Source organism: Lipotes vexillifer, unplaced genomic scaffold (assembly GCF_000442215.2).
Source record: "Lipotes vexillifer unplaced genomic scaffold, Lipotes_vexillifer_v1.1 scaffold496, whole genome shotgun sequence".
Lineage (NCBI taxonomy): Eukaryota > Metazoa > Chordata > Mammalia > Artiodactyla > Lipotidae > Lipotes > Lipotes vexillifer.
The window spans coordinates 3529684-3547665 of NW_006786690.1; the positions used below are offsets into that span (position 1 = coordinate 3529684).

Genomic DNA, 17982 nt, shown 5'->3' on the forward strand with positions numbered 1-17982 from the left:
AGAAAACTGTGTCCAGATATTTTGCATGTCACAGGATTTATAACAGAGCCAGTCAAGGAAATCATGAAAGAGATGTGGATACGGCAAAAAAGATGGGGAGGGGGGAGGGCTTCCCTGGTGGCACAGTGGTTAAGAATCCACCTGCCAAAGCAGGGGACACGGGATCGAGCCCTGGTGCGGGAAGATCCCACATGCCGTGGAACAACTAAGGCCACGCGCCACAACTCCTGAGCCCGTGTGCTACAACTACTGAAGCCCACGCACCTGGAGCCCGTGCTCTACAACAAGAGAAGCCACCGCGATGAGAAGCCTGCGCGCCGCAACGAAGAGTAGCACCCGCTCACCGCAACTAGAGAAAGCCTGTGCGCAGCAACGAAGACCCAATGCAGCCAAAAAAAAAAAAAAGATGCAGGGTGAAGGGTTTCAAGATGTGGATCTTGGAGAAATTCTGGAGCTAATAAACATCACACCTGAGGAATTAACAGAGGACAGCTTGATGGAGATGAGAGCTTCTGAACAAGTGCACAGGAAGGAGATGCAGAGGAAGCAGTGCCAGAAGACAGACTGACATTAGATAATCTGGCAGAAGGCTTCTGATTACTCGAGACACAGCTTTTGACTTCTTTTACCACATGGACCCTTCTGTGATATGAGCACTGAAACTAAAGCAAACAGTGAGGACTTCCCTGGTGGTCCCGTGGTTACCCCTCCAATGCAGGGAGCACAGGTTTGATCCCTGGTCTGAGAACTAAGATCCCACATGTCAAGCAGTGCAGCCCAAAAATAAAAACAAACAAACAAAACAAGCAAATAGTGGAAGAAGGGTTGGTATCATTTTAGAGAAATGTAAAAGCAGAAAAGGCAGACAGAAATTGCGATGTATTTCCATAACGTTACCCTGAATTCCTGCCTCTCCTGCCTCCCCGTCCACCTCTTCTGCCTCTGCCACCCTGAGACAGCAAGACCCACCCCTCCTCTTCCTATTCCTCTTCAACCTACTCACCACGAAGGCCTTTATGATGATCCACTGCCACTTAATGAACGGTGAATAGTCATTATGCCATACAGTTAATAAACGTATCTGCTGTGTGTGTGTGTGAGTGTCTTCATGTGAAAACCTAAGAACTGGACGGCAAGAACTGTGTGAAACGTTTTTGTGTCATCATCACCGTCATCACTGCCTGAGTATTCATCACGTAGGACGTCATATGCAGGACTGGTATGGAAGTGAATAGCCAATCCTTACATAAGCATAAGGTAAGTGACACAATAAAAAATTAACAATGTATCAGTTTTCTTACTGTTATAAAACTTTGCTTTCAAAGAATTACATTACCATACAGTATGCCCTCCCCTCTACCCCCTCATAATTGGATAAACTGTGTATCAGCCTATCATCACAGGCAAGTGGGTCTTTTTTTAATGTAACAATGTTTCCAGTACTGTGTTATGAATAGGATTATAATACCATATGCCATAAAAATTTTACAATGATTCATTCATTTGTGTATCGGCTAGGCTGTCATGGAGCAATCATACTGATTACACTAGGCTACTGTAAAGCAATCATATTGCTGCTTCTTTATAATCAATGTACAAATTGTTATACCTGCAAATAAATATGAATTTCTTTTTCACATTAGCTTTTCACTTTTTATATCTAGTTTTAGTAATAATTATAACATCTGCAGTGTTTTGTATCATGTAAGATAATATTGATGTAGGTACTGACAGGTGGTTCCTCTTGTAAACAGACAATGTAAACTTATAGTATCAATAAATATAATACAGTACTATAAATGTATTTTATGATTTTCTTAAAAACATTTTCTTTTCTCTAGCTTACATTATTGTATTAATACAGTACATAATACATATAACCTACAAAATGGGTGGGGTTTTTTGTTTGTTTTTGTCCACACTGCATGGCATGCAGGATCTTAGTTCCCCGACCAGGGATCGAACCTGTGCCCCCTGCATTGGAAGCGCAGAGTCTTAACCACCGGACTGCCAGGGAAGTCCCTCAGAATGGGCATTAATCAATCATTTATGTTATTGGTACGGCTTCCAGTCAAGAGTAGGCTATTAGTAGTTAAGTTTTCGGGGAGTCAAGAGTTATACATGGATTTTCTTCTGCACAGGGGGTTGGTACCCCTCACCCCCATGTTGTTCAAGGGTCAACCATACATTTCCTGTAGTCAAGTTCTCCCAACCATTTTAAAAACCCCAGGCATACCAGGTAAGTTCGTGCCGGTGGACCACTGCCCACTTCCTTTGTTCATATGGTTTCAATGTCCACAGGTATGTAGTCCTGACAACAAAGCATCACGAAGGCTTCACAAACTGGCCAAGTCCTGTGTCTTGGAACTGGAACTCTGAGGATCTGGGGCCTCATCGTGATTTGGTTGGTGAGTTGGGAACAGCCATCCGAAATAGGTGTGTGTCCACAGATGATTACTCCATCATCACTTTTGATCTAGCCATCCAATGTGCCGTGCCTTCTCTACTCTTGTGTGTTTTCTAAGTTTGCATTTAACCAGTACCTTGAAGGGCTTCTGGCCTTAGCAGTGTTTGATGCTTGATGGTTTTCATATGGCCAAAGGTGACACCATCAGAGAAGTTCATAGCCCTGTCTGCTTAGGTGAAGGATACCCAGCGTAGACCCCAGTGCTTCATTTGCATTCTGCAGAGGATTTTTTCTGGAAAGCCTACCAACCCCAGGCCTTTTCCAGTATCTGATGGGGGCCAGGGTTGGGCCTCTCATCTTTCTGTCCTCCTTAGCTGTCAACACAGAGCTTTGTAGGCATTCAGGGAAGGTTTAGATGAATAGTAGATCAAGAGAGAACTGAAAAGGGCAGTTAAAGCAGCAAAAAGTGAGATAAGGAGCCACCCTGTTGATTCTAATTAATGTTTTCTAATATTTGCCACTTAATAAAAAGTAACTTCCCAAGATCAAAATGCTGGGAAGTGGCAGAGGTGGGATTTGAACCCAGGTATTTTGGTTTGGGATCCTATATTTCTGGGTATGTTTGCCTCTAAGGAGGAAAAGTGGTATTTGTGTCATGCCCAATCTCAGCTCTGTTGTGATTTGGCAAACTTGATGTCCTATTTAAGGGGTAGACCAGCTGCCTGTTTGTATAAGTAAAGTTTGACTGGAGCACTGTTGTGCCCATTCATTTATGCATTGTCTCTGGCTGATTTCAAGCTACAATTGCAGAGTTGGGATAGAGATCACAAGGCCTGCAAAGCCTCAAATATTATCTGGTCCATTGAGAAAGCATTTGCTGACTTATGTCACCGGTTAAATATTCAGTTTCCCAATGCTGTGCTCTGCTAATAGTCCTGCTGTAAGACTCTGAGATGTTGATTAGATTTGGACTCTAAGATCCTTGATTTTTACCTTCTTTATATTTATTTAGTCCCTGAATCATGTGATGAAATACTTAACTTCAATTGTTTCTGTCTTATCTGTGCCATTGCAATGTTACATTTACTTCTTACTTGTATTATAGCGTTTCCAAAACACTCACTATTCTTAACTCAAAACAGGCTTTATTGTGTATGAAAATAGGTCACTTTAACCATATTTCACTTGGGGAACGTTAAGAACTATTTTTTTTTTTAGAATTTTATTTTTTTATACAGCATGTTCTCATTAGTTATCCATTTTATACATATTCGTGTATATATGTCAATCCCAGTCTCCCAATTCATCGCACCACCCCGCTGCCACTTTCCCCCCTTGGTGTTCATACGTTTGTTCTCTACATCTGTGTCTCTATTTCTGCCCTGCAAACCGGTTCATCGGTACCATTTTTCTATGTTCCACATATATGCCTTAATATACGATGTTTGTTTTCTCTTTCTGACATACTACACTCTGTATGACAGTCTCTAGATCCATCCACGTCTCTGCAAATGACCCAATTTTGTTCCTTTTTATGGCTGAGTAATATTCCACTGTATATATGTACCACATCTTCTTTATCCATTTGTCTGTCGATGGGCATTTAGATTGCTTCCATGACCTGGGTATTGTAAATAGTGCTGCAGCAAACATTGGGGTGCATGTGTCTTTTTGAATTATGGTTTTCTCTGGGTATATGCCCAGTGGTGGGATTGCTGGGTCATATGGTAGTTCTATTTTTAGTTTTTTAAGGACCCTCCATACTGTTCTCCATAGTGGCTGTATCAATTCACATTCCCACCAACAGTGCAAGAGGGTTCCCTTTTCTCCACACCCTCTCCAGCATTTGTTGTTTGTAGATTTTCTGATGATGCCCATTCTGACTGGTGTGAGGTGATACCTCATTTTACTTTTGATTTGCATTTCTCTAATAATTAGTGATGTTGAGCAGCTTTTCATGTGCTTCTTGGCCATCTGTATGTCTTCTTTGGAGAAATGTCTATGTAGGTCTTCTTCCCATTTTTGGATTGGATTGTTTGTTTTTTTAATATTGAGCTGCGTGAACTGTTTATATATTTTGGAGATTAATCCTTTGTCCGTTGATTCGTTTGCAAATATTTTCTCCCATTCTGAGGGTTGTCTTTTTGTCTTGTTTGTGGTTTCCTTTGCTTTGCAAAAGCTTTTAAGTTTCATTAGGTCCCGCTTGTTTATTTTTGGTTTTATTTCCATTACTCTAGGAGGTGGATCGAAAAAGATCTTGCTGTGATATATGTCAAAGAGTGTTCTTCCTATGTTTTCCTCTAAGAGTTTTATAGTGTCCAGTCTTACATTTAGGTCTCTAATCCATTTTGAGTTTATTTTTGTGTATGGTGTTAGGGAGTGTCCTAATTTCATTCTTTTACATGTAGCTGTCCAGTTTTCCCAGCACCACTTATTGAAGAGACTGTCTTTTCTCCATTGTATATCCTTGCCTCCTTTGTCATAGATTAGTTAACCATAGGTGCGTGGATTTATCCCTGGGCTTTCTATCCTGTTCCGTTGACCTATGTTTCTGTTTTATGTGCCAGTACCATACTGTCTTGATTACTGTAGCTTTGTAGTATAGTCTGAAGTCAGGGAGTCTGACTCCTCCAGCTCCGTTTTTTTCCCTCAAGACTGCTTTGGCTATTCGGGGTCTTTTGTGTCTCCCTGCAGATTTTAAGATTTTTTGTTCTAGTTCTGTAAAAAATGCCATTGGTAATTTGATAGGGATTGCATTGAATCTGTAGATTGCTTTGGGTAGTGTAGTCATGTTCACAATATTGATTATCCCAATCCAAGAACATGGTATATCTCTCCATCTGTTGGTATCATCTTTAATTTCTTTCAACAGTGTCATAGTTTTCTGCATACAGGTCTTTTGTCTCCCTAGGTAGGTTTATTCCTAGGTATTTTATTCTTTTTGTTGCAGTGGTATATGGGAGTGTTTCCTTAATTTCTCTTTCAGATTTTTCATCATTAGTGATAGGAATGCGAGAGATTTCTGTGCATTAATTTTGTATACTACAACTTTACCAAGTTCATTGATTAGCTCTAGTAGTTTTCTGGTGGCATCTTTAGGATTCTCTATGTATATAGTATCATGTCATCTGCAAACAGTGACAGTTTTACTTCTTCTTTTCCAATTTGTATTCCCTTTTTATTTTCCGTACACGGGCCTCTCACTGTTGTGGCCTCTCCCGTTGCGGAGCACAGGCTCCAGGCACGCAGGCTCAGTGGCCATGGCTCACGGGCCCAGCTACTCCACGGCATGTGGGATCTTCCCGGACCGTGGCACGAACCCGTGTCCCCTGCATCGGCAGGTGGACTCTCAACCACCGCGCCACCAGGGAAGCCCTGTTGGGAGATTTTTAATCACAGTTTCAATTTCATTACTTGTGATTGGTCTGTTCATATTTTCTATTTCTTCCTGGTTCGGTCTTGGAAGGTTATACCTTTCTGAGAATTTGTCCATTTCTTCCAGGTTGTCCATTTTATTGGCATAGAGTTGCTTGTAGTAGTCTCTTAGGATGCTTTGTATTTCTGCAATGTCTGTTGTAACTTCTCCTTTTTCATTTCTAATTTTATTGATTTGAGTCCTCTCCCTCTTTTTCTTGATGAGTCTGGCTTACGGTTTATCAATTTAGTGTATCTTCTCAAAGAACCAGCTTTTAGTTTTATTGATCTTTGCTATTGTTTTCTATTTCATTTATTTCTGCTCTGATCTTTATGATTTCTTTCCTTCTACTAACTCTGGGTTTTGTTTGTTCTTCTTTCTCTAGTTCCTTTAGGTGTAAGTGTAGATTGTTTATTTGAGATTTTTCTTGTTTCTTGAGGTAGGCTTGTATTGCTATAAACTTCCCTCTTAGAACTGCTTTTACTGCATCCCATAGGTTTTGGATCGTCATGTTTTCGTTGTCATTTGTCTCTAGGTATTTTTTTATTTCCTCTTTGATTTCTTCAGTGATCTCTTGGTTATTTAGTAACGTATTGTTTAGCCTCCAGGTGTTTGTGTTTTTTACGTGTTTTTCCCTGTAATTTATTTCTAATCTCATAGAGTTCTGGTCAGACAAGATGCTTGATATGATTTCAATTTTCTTAAATTTACTGAGGCTTGACTTGTGACCCAAGATGTGATCTATCCTGGAGAATGTTCCGTGCGCACTTGAGAAGAAAGTGTAATAATATGCTGTTTTTGGATGGAATGTCCTATAAATATCAATTAAATCTATCTGGTCTATTGTGTCATTTAAAGCTTGTGTTTCCTTGTTAATTTTCTGTTTGGATGATCTGTCCATTGATGTAAGTGAGGTATTAAAGTCCCCCACTATTATTGTGTTACTGTCGATTTCCTCTTTTATAGCTGTTAGCAGTTGCCTTATGTATTGAGGTGCTCCTATGTTGGGTGCATATATAGTTATAATTGTTATATCTTCTTCTTGGATTGATCCCTTGATCATTATGTAGTGTCCTTCCTTGTCTCTTGTAACATTCTTAAAGTCTATTTTATCTGATACGAGTATTGCTACTCCGGCTTTCTTTTGATTTCCACTTGCATGGAATATCTTTTTCCATCCCCTCACTTTCAGTCTCTATGTGTCCCTAGGTCTGAAGTGGGTCTCTTGTAGACAGCATATATATGGGCCTTGTTTTTGTATCAATTCAGCAAGCCTGTGTATTTTGGTTGGAGCATTTAATCCATTCACGTTTAAGGTAATTATCAATATGTATGTACCTATGACCATTTTCTTAATTGTTTTGGGTTTATTTTTGTAGGTCCTTCTCTTCTCTTGTGTTTCCCACTTAGAGAAGTTCCTTTAGCATTTGTTGTAGAGCTGGTTTGGTGGTGCTGAATTCTCTCAGCTTTTGCTTGTCTGTAAAGCTTTTGATTTCTCCATAGAGTCTGAATGAGATCCTTGCTGGGTAGAGTAATCTTGGTTGTAGATTCTTCCCTTTCATCACTTTAAATGTATCATGCCACTCCCTTCTGGCTTGTAGAGTTTCTGCTGAGAAATCAGCTGTTAACCTTCTGGGAGTTCCCTTGTATGTTGTTTGTCACTTTTCCCTTATCGCTTTCAATAATTTTTCTTTGTTTTTAATTTTTGTCAGTTTGGTTACTATGTGTCTCCACGTGTTTCTCCTTGGGTTTCTCCTGCCTGGGACTCTGCACTTCCTGTACTTGGGTGGGTATTTCCTTTCCCATGTTAGGGAAGTTTTCAACTGTAATCTCTTGAAATATTTTCTCAGGTCCTTTCTCTCTCTCTTCTCCTTCTGGGACCCCTATAATGTGAATGTTCTTGCATTTAATGTTGTCCCAGAGGTCTCTTAGGCTGTCTTCATTTCTTTTCATTCTTTTTTCTTTATTCTGTTCCACGGCAGTGAATTCCACCATTCTGTCTTCCAGGTCACTTATCCGTTCTCCTGCCTCAGGTATTCTGCTATTGATTCCTTCTAGTGTACTTTTCATTTCAGTTATTCTATTGTTCATCTCTGTTTGTTTGTTCTTTAATTCTTCTAGGTCTTTGTTAAACATTTCCTGCATCTTCTTGATCTTTGCCTCCATTCTTTTTCCGAGGTCCTGGATCATCTTCACTGTCATTATTCTGAATTCTTTTTCTGGAAGGTTTCCTATCTCCACTTCATTTAGTTGTTTTTCTGGGGTTTTATCCTGTTCCTTCATCTGGTACATAGCCCTCTGCCTTTTCATCTTGTCTGTCTCTGTGAATGTGGTTTTTGTTCCACAGGCTGCAGGATTGTAGTTTTTCTTGCTTCTGCTCACGTTAACTATTAATAAATCTTATATTAAACAATAAACCTATATTAATTAATTCAGCTACACAGAAAATGTTACTAATGATTATTTGAGTGATAAGATTTTAGTTATTCTTTATACTTGTCTCTATTTTCTAGTATCTCTTCCATATGTGTTCTTACAATTGGCAGAAAACATTTTTTAATAGGACTACATGTTATTGAGATAATTGACTTAAAAGACAAAAGATGGTTTAAATGACACTTGGTGTTAAGATATTTATGTATAAAAATAATTTGTTATGTGTATTATCAAAAGCATAGCAAGCCCTATCATTTTGCTTAAGTGAATGATGAGATAATTTAAGGAAATGGTTATGGATCCTGCCCCTCTGCGTGCCCTATGGATAAGTTTCACTGAGATGTAAAAATGCTGCAACTGATTTTTCTTAAGATAAATTATTATTTCTTTGCTTAATGACAGTTGCTGTCCTGGTTTTCTGTTTAAGGAACATGCGCTATGGACTCTATCACTCACTCTTAGAATGGTTCCATCCTCTCTACCTACGTGATAAGAAAAATGGCTTCAAAACACAGCATTTTGTCCGTGCAAAAACAATGCCAGAGCTATATGACCTTGTTATCAGGTACAAAACAGAAATTTTTTTGGCCTTATGACCTTCAGCAATGACACCTGAGCTTCTTATAGGACACTGTTGAGGGGAATGGGAAAAGGGGTAGGACATCAAAATAGTAAAAGTAGTGGTTGTGTTAAGACAAAATATATTTTTTCTTCCTACTTTTCAGAACTTTCATAATATGGTCATATTGCCTTTATAAATTGAAACAAACAAAACTGAGGATGGTAGTAGGTCAAAACTTCAGTTCCCTCCTCGCATGCTACTTTCTTTTTCCGGACCTTGAGGAAGGGCAACGTGGTCTAACGGACCCTGAAGAGGATTTGGCATCTGGCAGATTTGTATTTGAATCCTGTGGCTCTAGTTACTTACAGGCCTTAAACAGGTCACCCTTCTGAGCCTCAGATTCTTACTCTGTGAAGTGGGGACAATAATGCCTTCTGTGTAGGGCTCAGCATAGTATGTGAAAAGTGTTTGTCACTATGCCTGGTACGGAATAATGATGTTGTTATTACCATTATTCTTAAAATGATGACTTTCACTTTGGCATTTGTCCCTAGTCTTCACCACGTTTTATTCTGAGTTTGCCCTTCTTGCTTCTGGGGCCTCCTAGAGGAGGGTGGACCTTTAAAGATTAAGAGGCAGCCATCTCTGCCTGGACTCTCATTGTAGACCAGAAGACAAAAAAGACTCCTTGCATCCAGATGACTTCTCTAAGGAAATAGTACAGTTGTAAGAGATCAGCATAGGCTTTAAGTCAGAAACCTAGTTCTTTTTTCTTACTGACTGTATAGCCTTGAAAAAACGACTTCATCTTTCTAGAACTCAGTTTCTTTTTCTGTTTATACATCACAGGGTTGTCGTGAGAATGAATGAGGTAATGAGTATAAAGTGCCTAGTACAGTTTCTCGTATGCAGTGGAACACAGACCAGCAGTGCTTCTCTCACCTCTCAGACGGGCAGTCATTTTCCTGGAATCAACCTGCTGTCCTAAGTAGTTACGGAGTACAGCACAAGATTAGGCATCAGGCAGATTTGCATGTGGGTTCCAGCTCCTGTTACTTACCAGCTTTGTCACCTAAAACAAAGTACCCTACTGAGCATTAGGTTCTAGCTTTCTAAAGTGGGAATAATAATGCTTACCTTATAGTTATAAATACACACACACACTCACACCTCATAGGGCTCAGAGTAATAATATGTGAAAGATGCAACTGTGGCTCAAGTGAATTCAATAGATTTTTATAGTCAAAGTTTTGGGTAGTTGTCCCCAAAAATGCATTTGGCGGAACAGTTCAAGCTCTTAATACATCTTAAAAGCAGAAACATTAATCCTGTAGTTCTGGAGCACCACTCTTTTCATTGGAATTAGTTGCCGGAAGGAAACCAAATTGTATACACACTGATTACAGCTCTACTTTTTAAGTTAAGACATTAAAAAGAAAAAGATTAGGAAGAAATACACCAAAGTGCTGTGTATTAAACAGTGGTTGTGTTAGCTAAGGGGTTTGTGTGTGTGTCTGTGTTGTCATTTTTGTCTCTTTAGTTCTCCACCTTCTCTGCACTGCGGTAGTTTTTTGGTACTTTCCAAATAGGAGAAAATTAATTTTTAAATATTTTTTTGCAAAGATAGATCCGTAAGACTTTACTATGAATGAATTCAGATAATAAACATTGTTCTCATTGCTTGGCTCTCAGGTACAAACCTGACTTGATCTGGTCTGATGGAGAGTGGGAATGTCCTGATACTTATTGGAACTCTACAAATTTTCTTGCTTGGCTCTACAACGATAGCCCAGTTAAGGTACATGATTATGTGACTTATCTCTTATTTTTCTGTTATGATAAAAGAAAATGTGAGGAACCAAGATCCGGAGTAATAAGAATAATGACCACAGCAACAATAGTAGATAGTAATATCTACGTGGGTGTGGTAGGGATCAGGGAACTTAGTGGATGTTAAAGGTCTCTCCATTAATTCTTTTTTGGCCCCTTACTTGGAGTATAATCTTTCTTCTTCTTCTTTAACTTTTGATTTTTACAAGATAGTTTTAAATCTTCTTGAATTTAAGTAGGCTACAAATAGTATGTAGGCGTCCCAGACCACCATAGAGAAAATAAACGATTAAGTAAACAGACATTATAAATGAGAAAACCACCCCCAAAATTAATATATAAAACATGTAAAATTAAATGATAAGAATAAAATGTGAATATCTATGACTTCACCTACTCTATGTTGATTATGTAGTTTAACTCTTAAGGGGCAATTTCATTTCCCTTATATTCCAAATTCTTTTTTTTTTTAACTAATTAACTTATTTTATTTTTTTGGCTGTGTTGGGTCTTCATTGCCAGTGCCAGCTTTGTCTAATTGAGGCAAGCAGGGCCTACTCTTGGTTGCGGTGCGTGGGCTTCTCATTGCGGTGGCTTCTCTTGTTGTGGAGCACGGGCTCTAGGCGTGTGGGCTTCAGTAGTTGTGGTACACGGGCTCAGTAGCTGTGGCTCACGGGCTCTAGAACACAGGCTCTGTAGTTGTGACGCACAGCCTTAGTTGCCGTGGATGGCATGTGCAATTTTCCCAGACCGGGGCTCGAACCTGTGTCCCCTGCATTGGCAGGCGGATTCTTAACCACTGTGCCACTAGGGAAGTCCCTCCAAATTCCTGAGGGAACTTTGCCTACCTTGTCCTCTCCCCCATAATCAACACTATTACACTGCACGATAGCTACCCATTTAAAGTTTGTATTTCAATACACTTACAAAGCAGCAGACATCTTAATCTTCACTATAGAAAATCTCAAAAATTTGACATATTCTAGATTTGTTGTGGATTTTAAAGAAAAATCTAAGTATAAGACCAGTTTGAACTGAGCTTTCTTGGTAGATTCATAAACCTCTAAGGATCTCATTGGGTAAATATTACTAAATTCAGAAAATGGAGAGAAAGAAAAAAGGAAAGATCCTATGTGACAAATCGAAGCAAGTTCAGATTGGTTTTCTGGGACTTGCAAGATGTGTGGGGGCCTCTGGTGGCACAGTATTGTGCTTCGTCTCCCATGGTCCTCAGGCTGGGGTGGCTCCCTTGTGGATCCTTGGTCGGGACACCACAGACCCTATTCTACCCACTCTTGTTCTGAATGCTTTCTCACGCATTGGGAAGCAGGGTTGTTTTGGAGATATACTCACGTTAGGAAAGTACTTTTAGGAGAAATAGTCCCTTCTCATTATTCTCCATTCTCTCTAGTTCCCACGTGGCTCACTCCTGAGCTCTCCGCAGGTCTTCCCTGGGAGGTCACCTTCCCCATCACCCTATCTAAAATTGCAGCATGCCCCTGTCACACTGTATGTCTTTCTTTGCTTTATCTTTCTCTTACCACGAAGATATTGATATTGGCCAACATATTTCAGATATCATTTGCCTCTTTACTATCTGTCTCCCTCACTAAAGTGTCAGCTTTGTGAGGGCAAGCGTTTGGGTCTGTTCACTGCTGTGTCCCCAACCCCACGAACAGTACTTGGCCCAGTTAGGCACATAGTAAGTATTGGTGCAGTGTAAACTAAATCTGGCTCCTGGCAATTTATATTCTTTCCTGGAAGAAGCAAGAAACACTCCTGGATCAGTGTTCCCTGTTTATGTTCATCCGTAACTCTACTGTGATGTCACATTATAATTTTTCACATATCTGTCTCCTCAGCTAGTCTCTGCTGGATTTCTGAGGGCAAGAACCTAGATAACCCTAGATAACCCAGTATGAGCCTCATAGTAGTATTTTTTTTAAAACACTTATTTATTTATTTATTTGGCTGCGTCAGGTCTTAGTTATGGTGCGTGGGCTCAGTAGTTGTGGCACGCGGGCTCTCTAGTTGTGGCGCGCGAGCTCTAGGGCACACGGGCTTAGTTGACCCACAGCATGTGGGATCTTAGTTCCCCGACCAGGGATCGAACCTGCATCCCCTGCATTGGAAGGTGGCTTGTTAATCACTGGATGGCAAGGGAAGTCCCTTATAGTAGTAGTAAACATTTACATTAGGTTATTCCATGTAAGGATTTCTCAAAGTTCAGCAAAACCTTGAGGGAAGGAAAAGAATGTTTGATTTTTTCTTACCTAAGTAAAGAAAGTCAGGGTTGTATAGTGGAAAGCATCCTGGGCTGGGTTTAAATACCTGATTCACAGGCCCAGCTTTCTGAAACTCTGCCTGGGGATGTGACCTTGGGCAAATCTCCTCTCCATTTCTCCTCTGATAGAATAAGTGGTTTACTAGATTATTTAAACAGGCCATTCCAGCTCTGACACTACACATTGCTAGGCCAGGGTTTCTCAGCCTCGGTACTATTGACATTCCTGGCTGGATATTTCTTTGTTGTGAGGGGACTATCCTGTATGTTGTAAGATGCTTAGAAGCATCCCTGGTCTCCACCCACTAGGTGGCAGTAGCACCTCCCCCTCGCAGTTGTGACAACCATAAAAACTGTCTCTAGATTTTGCTAAAAGTCTTGTCCAGGGCAAAATGGCCCCCAGTTAAGAAACACTGCTCTTGGGCTTCCCTGGTGGCACAGTGGTTAAGAATCTGCCTGCCAATGCAGGGGACACGGTTCGATCCCTGGCCCAGGAAGATCTCACATGCCGCAGAGCAACTAAGCCCGCGCGCCACAACTAATGAGCCTGTGCTCTAGAGCCCGTGAGCCACAACTACTGAGCCCGTGTGCCACAGCTACTGAATCCCGCACGCCTAGAGCCTGCGCACCTCAACAAAGAGTAGTCCCCGCTCTTCGCAACTAGAGAAAGCTCGCACACAGCAATGAAGATCCAACACAGCCAAAAGTAAAATAAAATAAAAAAAAAAAAAGAAACACTGCTCTCGACTAAGTCTGCTTCTTGCTTCCAGGTAAGCACCTAATATATCAAACTGTGTTACATAAGGAAGCTAAGTGATTTTACCCCCGATGACCCCGGTACTCCTTCCTCCTTTAGGATGTTGTCGTAGTAAATGACCGATGGGGTCAGAACTGTTCCTGTCGCCATGGAGGATACTACAACTGTCAAGATAAATTCAAGCCAGAGACCTTGCCAGATCACAAGTGGGAGATGTGCACCTCAATAGACAAGCTATCCTGGGGCTATCGTCGCAACATGGCAATGGCTGACATTGCAAGTGAATCTCGAATCATTTCGGTAAGAGTACCTGTGAGGTAGTGATTTGTTAACTACCTTCTGACTAAGAGTGATGGAAGCACTGTGGATGGAAGTGCAGGCTGATAGATCCCTTTAGGGTTATTGAACACACTCATAAAACCTGTCCTAAGGAACTAGGTGTAAATTAAGAAGAGTTCTGTACAGAGATGTTCTTCCCAGGATTATTTTCAGTTTGACATTTGGGTTGTTTCAATTTCTTGCAACCATAAAGGAATAATTACATAGATTTAGGGATTTTCCTTAACCATTAAAATGTTTCTGAATGTAATATGGATTAATGCTTAGAGGGTCGGTGTAGTATCACAACTATATAGAATTAACTGCATAGGAAAAACACCAAAAGGAAACATCAAAAGTTCATGGTGTGGGGCTTCCCTGGTGGCGCAGTGGTTGAGAGTCCACCTGCCGATGCAGGGGACACGGGTTCGTGCCCCGGTCCGGAAGATCCCACATGCCACGGAGCGGCTGGGCCCGTGAGCCATGGCCGCTGAGCCTGCGCGTACGGAGCCAGTGCTCCGCAACGGGAGAGGCCACAACAGAGGCCCACGTAGCACCAAAAAAAAAAAAAGTTAATGGTGTGGTGTCTTTGGGGTACTGTAACAAAACCTCCTTTTTAAAATATTCTGTATGTAGCCGTAATTTTTCTGGGCTGCCTTGAAGTGCTACCGTTTGAGGTCACACTAAAGACACACACGTGCCACTCCAAAAATCTTAAAGAATATATCTCTTTACAGCATGTTTTCCTGAAGGGGCAACATACACACTTATATAGCCCACCACATACAAAGTGTCCTGAAATTCATCAGATCTTTTCTGCCTCCCCAGAGTCTCCACAGCACCTGCTCTAAATCTCTCCTCTCTGATCCCTGTTTTCTCTCTGGATGGCTCCATGGGATTCCTTCATGGCCAAGTGCTTTATTTTCAGTTCCCTGCTCACAGTCTGTGCTTCTGACACACGACCCTTCCCACTGCATATGGCACCACAGCAGGTGCCGGTTCACAGGGAAGTGCCTGTGAATACTCCCTGGAATTCAAGTTAATATATTTCTCCACCTTGTAGCAGGATTTTAAAATTTTCTCATATAAGCCTGTCCTGCTTTTATAATGACAAAAATATATAGTATTTTCCAAAGGGTAAAGGATATTCACAAAACAGAGGGAGAATGTAGCCTAGATTCTTTTTCTTCCCTTCATCTGTGTGTTCTAAGCATTTCTCCAGTCTTGGCATTCAGAGCTGGGATTTCCTTGTTTCTGTTCTCTCCAGGAACTGATTCAGACAGTAAGTTTGGGAGGCAACTATCTTCTCAACATTGGACCAACTAAAGATGGACTGATTGTTCCCATCTTCCAAGAAAGGCTTCTTGCTGTTGGGAAGTGGCTGAGCATCAATGGGGAGGCTATCTATGCCTCCAAACCATGGAGGGTACAATCTGAAAAAAACACGACCTCTGTGTGGTGAGTCTAGTCTTCTGTTACGTGCAGGAATGGGATGTGGCCCCATCCTGAGCTGGCATCTCCTTGGGTCCACAGTGGTACAAGCCAGGCTGGGAGTCATCTTGGGGAAATGCAAAAGCGGTCCTTTTGCTATTAAATTTGTGCCCAGGTTTATGTTTTAGGCCCCAGGGTATCTTTGACTAGAAAGGGAGGCCGAAGGCTTGGTGAAAAAAGAAAGAGCTACAAAGTATCAGTCAATTTGCTTGACAATGTTACCCCACCTCCTGAAAATACTAATAGCTGATATTTGTACAACATCCACAATATGGAGGCTTCATTCTAAATTCTTTCCCCTAATTTAATCCCCTCAACAATCCCACCTAGTTGATACTATCATTATCAGGTTACAAGTGAGAGAGCAGACTCAGGGCAGGAATATCACTTGCCTAGAATTACAGAGCTACTAAATGGAGAAGTCATGATTCATACTTGGATTGTGGATCTAGTTATTTGATCTTGCGCTTCAGTGTTTTTCAACGGCAAAATGGGATGATGATACGTAACTTCCTAGAGTGTGAGGGTTAAATGAGATAACATATGTAAAGTATCAGCAGAGTGCCAGGCACAAACTAACTGCTCAGTGAAAGACCTCTGTAAGTGTTATAGCAGAGAGCAGGGGTCTTTGGGTCAGGGGAAACACGTTCATCCTTCTGTTTTGGATGAGTTTCTATTTAGTGATTTTCACCCTCTTCTTTAAGCATGGTGAAATCTCAGAACAACAAACTTGTCTTGGGAATTCCCTGGCGGTCCAGTGGTTAGGACTCTGCGCTTTCACTGCCATGGGCCAGGGTTCGATCCCTGGTCGGGGAACTAAGATCCCGCAAGCTGTGTTGGGTGACCAAAAATTAAAAAATAAAAAAAGAAATTTTAATTAAAAACAAAAACCCAAATTTGTCTTCGTTGCACACCTTGCCCTTGTTATATCCTTGACTGTTTTCATATGGATTTGGAGTCAAAGAATGATTTGAATGATGAGGCAAATGGCTTCAGTGTGAGATAACTAGTATAAGAGTTAACATTTTTTTAAAGAAAACTTAGAACCCCGTAGAGAGAGAAAATGGAAGATATCACCAGAAAGAATCTTCCAGGGCTGCTTTCTTCCCAGAGACCTTAATTGGTATCGAGTTATTAGTGCTTCCTTGTAGCAGTGACAGACTGAAGGTCTTGGAATTGGTGGACAATTGAAAGGGGAACGTATAAGGTCATGTGACAGGGTAATAAGCCAGGTATCTTTGACAGTGATGTTTCTTTTTTCCCAGGTATACCTCAAAAGGATCAGCTGTTTATGCCATTTTCCTACACTGGCCAGAAGATGGAATCTTAAGCCTTAAATCCCCCATAACTACTTTGACTACAGAGGTAAAGAGCCTCAGTTAGTCTTGTCAGAGATGTAACTTTTTGTAAAGGAATTGGCAAGTCTTCTCTAATTCTTCCTTCCTTCCCCTGGTTTCTCCCATATTTATTCCCCTTTTGGACTGTCTTCCCTGCCATGGCCCAGCATAGTTGTTTCTCACCATGTTCAGGCCACATTCTTTGCCCATCATTATGTGCATTAATGTTTTTTCCATTCCCTTTTGCTTTCTGCAGGTAACAATGCTGGGAATCGAAAAGTATCTGAAGTGGTCCCCAAATCCAGGTAAAGGTCTCCTCGTGTACCTGCCCCAGTTACCACCCTCTGCTCTTCCGACGGAGTTTGCTTGGACTGTAAAGCTGACAGGAGTGGAGTGACCACTGGAGTTCAACAAGAAAGGGACACTGCCTACACTTTGATTTTCCTTTTATAGTACCATCACTGTAATAAACTACTCTTGTCTACTCAGACATCTCTTTTCCAATGCATTTGATTTTGATTTTGATTTTCCTTTTATAGTACCATCACTGTAATAAACTACTCTTGCCTACTCAGACATCTCTTTGATTTTCCTTTCATAGTACCATCACTGTAATAAACTACTCTTGCCTACTCAGACATCTCATTGATTTTCCTTTTATAGTACCATCACTGTAATAAACTACTATTGTCTACTCAGACATCTCTTTTCCAATGCATTTGATTTTGATTTTGATTTTCCTTTTATAGTACCATCACTGTAATAAACTACTCTTGCTTACTCAGACATCTCTTTGATTTTCCTTTTATAGTACCATCACTGTAATAAACTACTCTTGCCTACTCAGACATCTCTTTTCCAATGCATTTTATTTTGATTTTGATTTTCCTTTTATAGTATCATCACTGTAATAAACTAATCTTGTCTACTCAGACATCTCTTTGATTTTCCTTTTATAGTACCATCACTGTAATAAACTACTCTTGCCTACTCAGACATCTCTTTTCCAACGCATTTTAATAAAAGGAATGGATTATGTTACGCTGATGTCTCACAGGATCAAAGATCTGAGATCCACTGCTAGCATCTCTCTCTCTGATCAGCAGAAGGGATTGAACAGTTAAGCTCATCCTAACTTTGGGAAT

General features: G+C 40.7%; 1 protein-coding gene across 1 annotated transcript in view; it reads left to right on the forward strand.

Annotated features, from left to right (window-relative positions):
- FUCA1 (alpha-L-fucosidase 1) overlaps window positions 1–17280 on the forward strand; it is a 20247-nt gene extending 2967 nt beyond the window's left edge. The window contains exons 2-8 of the mRNA XM_007459169.1: window positions 2302–2436; window positions 8686–8823; window positions 10513–10618; window positions 13791–13991; window positions 15277–15467; window positions 16766–16865; window positions 17094–17280. Of these exons, the coding sequence (XP_007459231.1) occupies window positions 2302–2436; window positions 8686–8823; window positions 10513–10618; window positions 13791–13991; window positions 15277–15467; window positions 16766–16865; window positions 17094–17234 (1012 nt within the window). The 3' untranslated portion in view covers window positions 17235–17280. The remainder of the gene's footprint in view (window positions 1–2301; window positions 2437–8685; window positions 8824–10512; window positions 10619–13790; window positions 13992–15276; window positions 15468–16765; window positions 16866–17093) is intronic.
- Window positions 17281–17982: the final 702 nt, after the last annotated feature.